General features: G+C 35.6%; 1 protein-coding gene across 1 annotated transcript; it reads left to right on the forward strand.

Moving 5' to 3' along the window:
• The first annotated feature begins 1,737 nt into the window (after positions 1-1,737).
• On the forward strand, positions 1,738-5,472 carry LOC114688670 (odorant-binding protein-like). The gene is made up of 5 exons (XM_037198769.1): positions 1,738-1,804; positions 3,261-3,371; positions 4,046-4,147; positions 4,622-4,651; positions 5,259-5,472. The coding sequence occupies exons 1-4, from the start codon at positions 1,738-1,740 to the stop codon at positions 4,636-4,638; spliced, it is 297 nt and encodes a 98-aa protein (XP_037054664.1). The 3' UTR covers positions 4,639-4,651; positions 5,259-5,472.
• The last annotated feature ends 1,431 nt before the right edge of the window (positions 5,473-6,903 follow it).

Consider the following 6,903-nt stretch of genomic DNA (forward strand, 5'->3'; position numbering starts at 1 on the left):
TACACCATTCAGCAGGGTCAAAGAGGAAATACCAGACAGATGTAGGTTGTTTGGTGCAGAACCATTGGTTGATTCCATGAAACTCCCTCTAACTAATTGTATAAAAATCTTTGTCAGTTCAGTTCCTTCACATCCACTGAGCTTCTTTGAGCTTCTGCAGAAGACCAAAGATAGGTGCCACCATGGTAAAGTTTCTGCTGCTGGCTTTGGCATTTGGACTGGCCCATGCTCAAGTTAAGGTAAAATCATATGGTCTGTGCAAATGTCTGAGGTTCCTCAATAGTGTATTTCTGTAGATGTGATGTGTCGTTCAGTTAGTCCTTGCAAGTCTGTATTAATGTAATAAGCTTTCTGACCTTCACTCAGGTATGCTTTCCCAATCATATTTCTCTAGGATGGAACAAATGAAATAAGCAAGCAATGGTTTGAATTTGCAGAGCATAAGAGGCCAAAACATGAGCAATTCCCCAAATTCTCAAGTCCAAAATGCTGTGTTAATCAAGTCATCATACTACCCTGTGTAATTCTAGAGCTGTAGATACATAATCTTGAACTAACAAAACATTATTGATTTATAGTTTTAGATTGTTTACATATTTCCAAGGACTGGGATCAGAGATGCGAATACCAAATCATATTTCAATGACCTGTTTATTTCTTTCCTTTATTTGCCTTTTACTTTTTTCAGATTGACGGAAATTGGGTAACACTTGCCATCGCTGCTAACAATGTTGACAAGGTAGTACTAGAAGGACCTCTGAGAGTCTACGTTCGTGAAATTACTTGTAATGAGAATGCAGTGAAATGGAAATCACATTTTATGTCAAGTAAGCAAATGATCAGCCATGTAAACTGAGCAGACTATTTATGTTTCCCAGCCTTTATGTTGTTAAATTTATAAGGAATGTTCTGTTTTTGGTCATGAAATCACATTTTTAGCAATGTGATTATATTATTCCACGATGGGTATCTCTGAACACCACACAGAGATTAGTTACTGTCTCCAATTCCATGAGTGTTTCCTTAGAAATTCTTGTGTTTGGAGGCTTGTGGTTGAATTTTATTCTCTAATATTAGATGTATGAGACTCTAAGTTTCTCATTTCTAGTAAGTCAAAAGGTATGTGTGAGCATTTGTGTCAAAGCCATATATATTATCTTATCCAAACAATGATGTCAGAGAAAAAGTCCTCCACAAACAGGTCAGATAAGTCTAACTTATGAATCCCTTTCTCTGAAGCTTTAGGTTCAAAGACTCTCTCTCTCTCTCTCTTGCATTTGGATAACCGTGTTTAGTGAAAGACTACATAACACCATTAGGACTAAAATGCTTAGAATTATTTCTCTCCTGTAGCCACAATTATGTTTCAGGTACAAATAAAAGCACTTAAACACATGCATATAAACTTGTGTCATATTATCTCTGGACTAGAATGAGAGAATTAGCATAATGAAAGTCATACTCAGTAAAGAGCAAAGTTTTGATAAGGAAGCCATGAGAGCCTATAGAGCACTTGGCAAAAATGGGCACAAATAAAGGAAGTCATCTGTATGATTACAAACAGAATGATCTTTTCTAAACAAGAAATAGGAATAGTGAGGTAAGTCCTAGCTCTATACACTGTTCATAGACTGGCTCAAGTTCTTATATAACATTTGAAGTTCTTTATAACCTTTAATAGGAATTTAAACGTTATAAAGAATAAACCATGGATTCTCTGTTTGATTTTTAGTTTGAATGGCCAAATGCTCAAAGACCAAAGTCACTGGGTATAAGCAAGCAGATGGCTCTTACAGAACCCAATGTAAGTACAGTATCTTACGAGTTTCCTTTTAGAACAAAAGCAATGTGAGTGTGCACATTCATGCTAATACCTCAGCCACACATAGGGACATGAATCTAGAAAAATTTTGGCTACTCAGAAAGTTTATCAATCCTTCCAAAGAACTGAGATATGCTACATAGGCAGAGTATATTGTAGGTCATCTGAAATTTACATGGAGAAGAACACTATTACCTAAAAATGTGAATAATTCTAACAAGACGTCTTCAAAATCATTTTCCTGCATGAAAATTTATTTCTAGTTGATATTGAGTGTTTTTTTCTTCATACAATGTCTCAGTTTGTTATCAGACAGATCTGCCACTCACTAATAGGCCTCAATGGCCTCAAACATCTTCTCAAATTTCATGCCTTAGCCTCTCAAGTACTTACATTGCAGAAATTATGTGTCATCCTTGATTTATGGAAAATTTAAATTAAGAGTGCTATTTCAATGTTTCCTTTTCTCATAATTTGGAGAGATTACAACATTTATATTATTGGATGATATAAACTTCAATTTTTAATAGCAATTAGGGGGAAATCTGTTTAAGCAATTCAGACTGACCACTTCAATTTTGTAAGAATTGCTAAAGTAATATCAATACCATTCCACTGAATTATATACAATTTGACTTTTGATTTCATCTTAAGTGAACAGAAGACACATTCTTCTGGCAAGTCTAATGTTTTCCTAACTTAAAATAGATATTAAAAGATATTGCTGTAATAGAAAATGTTCAGATCCTAACTCCTTTTATTTTCCCATGAACTACTTTATCATTTAATAAGTGTCAACAAGGGGAAATACCACACACACACACACAAAAAAAAAAAAACCACACACACACACACAGAGACAGAAAGACAGGCAGACAGACAGACAGACAGACACTTAAACCCATAAACACACAGGCAGACAGACTACAAAACATGAATGTCTGGTATATGCAAAATGTTCATCTTTACATCTTTTCCATTACTAATCTTACAAGATGATAACTTGTGCATATTACTAATTAGTACCATCTATTTTTGCACATGTACACATTTGCCCACCAAGTATCATGGTAAAACACCATAGTTTCATACTTTCAGTGAATGGAAAAATGGGCTTTGGGATCTGGTTGAAAGGGAAAGGAATAACCAAGTGACTGGTCATAATAGAAGTCTTGACACTAGGCATTCAGAGAAAAGAGAAAGTGTCTGTACTTACGATTCCCTATCAAGTTTGAAGAGAAGACATGATTGGTCACTGTATTATGATGGGATATGCAAAATGAATGACTACAAGAATAGCTTTGGACACGTGTCATATAATAGTGAATCAGAGATGATTGCTAGAGTCAGGGTCAATATTAATATTTAGCAAAGAGGTGGCATCAAATAAAGTAGAAAAATGACTGAGACTGAGTTTTTAAATATTTTCATTTTACAGATGAAGGTGACAACAAATATGAACTTACGTATTTAACAGCAACGCATGCAGTCTTTAAGAGTAAGAATGTGGATAGAGCCGGCACAGAAACAAACTTGATTTTTATTCTTGGTAAGAATGGTAGTGGATTCTCTGAAATTGTAGCAAAAGTATCACTCTGCAAAAGAGGATTAAGTCAGATTCACTCCCAAATACAGTATCATGGGATTTCTAACTTCCTGTCCACTAAATGACAATCCTATTTTTGTGTGGACCAACTCTAACACTATATTGTAATTCAAGTAGCATGGCCATTGACAAGTAGGGACAATGGGGGAGGCTATTGGAAGAGTTTATCTTCATGTTTCCTCACTGGAAAGAATGGAACAAATACTGTTTTCCCAAAGTTCAGGCCATTTGAGTGTCATTTGATCAAGAGTGTATGAAATTAAAATATGAAGTACAGACTTGGGAGAAATGTGAAAGTTCCATTGAGAGGCATTCATGATTCTCTAGTTTTATGTTTTTAAAAGTGGATAGGATTGAGATGCATGGATACTCTAGAGAAGAGTTTTTACTTTTGATGTATCATGAAACACTGGAAAGTGATATCATACCACCATTCAGACTTCATTAAATGGAACATGGGGAAAATTATTATTGATTGTCTGGATCCACCGAGTAAAATTGAATTTGGAGTAGTTGAGATTTTCTGTTTCATACCATGTTGGGAAACTAAGGAAGCAATGTAAATTCTGCAGAATTCTACTCAACTTGTCTCTGACATTGTCATTCATGCAATGTAGGAAAAGGTGAGCCTTTGACTGAAGAAGCACATAGAAAAGTTGAGGCTTATGTTGAGAAACACAACATTCCATCAGAAAACCTTCAAGATGTTCTGGCTACAGGTAACCTCGATGAATTTTTTTTTGGCTATAGCATAGATACATATATGTGTATATATGTATGTTGATATATATTCATAAATTTATGTATGCATATATATATATATATATATATATATATATATATATATATATATACACACACACACTCAGACCCCTAATTCAGATTATATCTAGTCACATGCTATCTTTCAGTTGCTATTTCAAGCAATAATCATTGGGGAGCTGTTCTTATATTCTTTTTTTTTTTTTTTTTTTTTTTTTTTGGTTTTTCGAGACAGGGTTTCTCTGTGTAGCTTTGCGCCTTTCCTGGAACTCACTTGGTAGCCCAGGCTGGCCTCGAACTCACAGAGATCCGCCTGCCTCTGCCTCCCGAGTGCTGGGATTAAAGGCGTGCGCCACCACCGCCCGGCGCTGTTCTTATATTCTTATGATAACATTTCTGTCTCTCCTTACCCCATTCCCTTTCTTTTACAGATACTTGTCCCGTGTAAAGACCTTCTGTAGGTGAGTAGAAACAGAAGTCATGCTTAATCATCTTGATATTTGAATGTATTTGTGTTTATTACATAAACAGTTAGAAATAAGTCTGTGACAAAGAAAAGTAATGAACACAAAATTAGACAAAATCAGGACAGCATAATATCTGTCTTTTTAAACTAAACATCTTAGTGACAAAAGTAAAGGATAGAATATTTTTAATAATATGAAGGAATTTTATCTTATTCAGAATTACTAATACATTCATATTGTATAATATTACATCAAGAAAATGTATCTTGTCATTTGAAAAATCTCAGTTGATTTATGATTGTTGAATATTATTTGCCACAGATATGCTACAAGCATGCTGAACTTTTCTATGTATTCTTTGAATCCTCTCAATCTCAACTTTCATGTGAGGCCACAGAATGTCATTATTTCCTGTAGACAATGCTCCTATGGAATCCAAAGTATAAGATACTTGTGGTTTCTAGGAAAGGAACTGTTTGTGTGTAATCCCTTCTCTATACTCTATATTGTTATATTTAATTTTGTGTTCATGCACTCTCAAGGAGGAAATCTTTCCTGTCCTTTCAACTATGTTTTCATTTTTGCTTTCTTGTTTGCACAGAGGACAACCGGATGACAATTATACAACATATCCTCTTGACCATGGAATCAGTATCACATATAAATCACCATTTCTTTCTGAATGAATTGTCCCCACTCCTGTGAAGTCAGCATACCACATTCCAAATTCCTGACTTACCTCTCCTTTCCTTTTTCGTGATCTATGAGCTGTTCTTACTTTTCTGAATGATTAAATAAAGTGATTCAAGAAGCAATAAGATTGTGTGAAGATGATCTCATTCAAAAAGCACATAAATATCCACTAAGCTTATTAAAATAATCAGTATAACAAATGATATCTGTGTTTTTTTTTCATTTTTCTTTATTATGAAATTTTCCACTCACTCTACATACCACCCACAGATCCCCACTCTTCCCTCCTCCCACCCCACAGCCCTCCCTCCCAAGCCACTCCACATCCCCACATCCCCCAAGTCAAGGTCTCCCATGGGGAGTCAGCAGAGCCAGGCACACTGAGCCTAGGCAGGTCCAAGCCCCTTCCCACTGCACCAAGGCTGCACAAGGCTTTAAACCACAGGCACCAGATTCCCAGAAGCCTGCCCTTGCACCAGGGTTGGACCCCGATCCCCCTCCCTGGGTGCCCCCCCAAACAGTACAAGCCAAACAACTATCTTCCATATCCAGAGAGCCTAGTCTAGTCCCATGGGGGCTCCACAGCCACCAGTCCACAGTTCATGGGCTTCCACTAGTGTGGCCGGTCATCCCTGCTTATCTTCCCATCATGATCTCCAAAGTGCCATGCCTGCAGAATCCCTCCTCTCTCTCATTGATTGGATTCCAAGAGTGTAGCCTGGCCCCTGGCCGTAGATTTCTGCAATATAATATTTGCATTACTGAAAACTATTGTGATATTTGGAAATGTCACAATTACTGGAACCATGGACAAGAACACTGCAGAAGTGAATTTTATGTTGTGCTTCATATTTCCTCTTTCAGCTGTAAATTGTGATTTGTGTTTGAATGGTCCTAACACAATAAAAGGTTTCACATAACAAACTCTTTGGGTCTGCCTCTGTGTTCCACATTATTTAAAAAAGAGGATGAAATCTGTTTTCAAAAGTACATGTGAGGAGATTATCTTTTGTTAAATGACTTCAGTAAGCAAATTAATCTGGATATGCTTTACTAGGGTACACATGAGTCATTCACATTTGAAGAATAGAGTAAATTCATGAGAAGTATATTCCATAGATACCAAGCCCTACAAATATTTGTGTATATATTATAATTTTCTGTTTGTATTAAAATGATTCCTTAGAATGTAGCTAGCTATCAAAATAGAAAAGACAGATGCAATCTTTTTAAAAGGGCTTGGAAGAAAGAAAAAGAAAAAATTTTTGACAGTGTTGCTACATCCAGTTTCTTGAAGTGTAAATATATAACAGATGCAAATTACATTCAATATTTATCAGCAAAAGATTGAATAAGGAACAATGACCTTGTTTTTGTTGTAAAAAAAATCCAAACACTCCTGTTATTTAATCTTTTGTTGTTTGACTTGTAAAACCATGTTACTTTAGAAAAAATACTGACTGTTTCTTTGAAAATTTTGTATATTCAGTGTCTATTTGCATCAATTTTACCATTATCCTCCAACTAATAACTACTATTTCTGTACCCTCAAA

Source organism: Peromyscus leucopus, chromosome X, assembly GCF_004664715.2.
Source record: "Peromyscus leucopus breed LL Stock chromosome X, UCI_PerLeu_2.1, whole genome shotgun sequence".
Lineage (NCBI taxonomy): Eukaryota > Metazoa > Chordata > Mammalia > Rodentia > Cricetidae > Peromyscus > Peromyscus leucopus.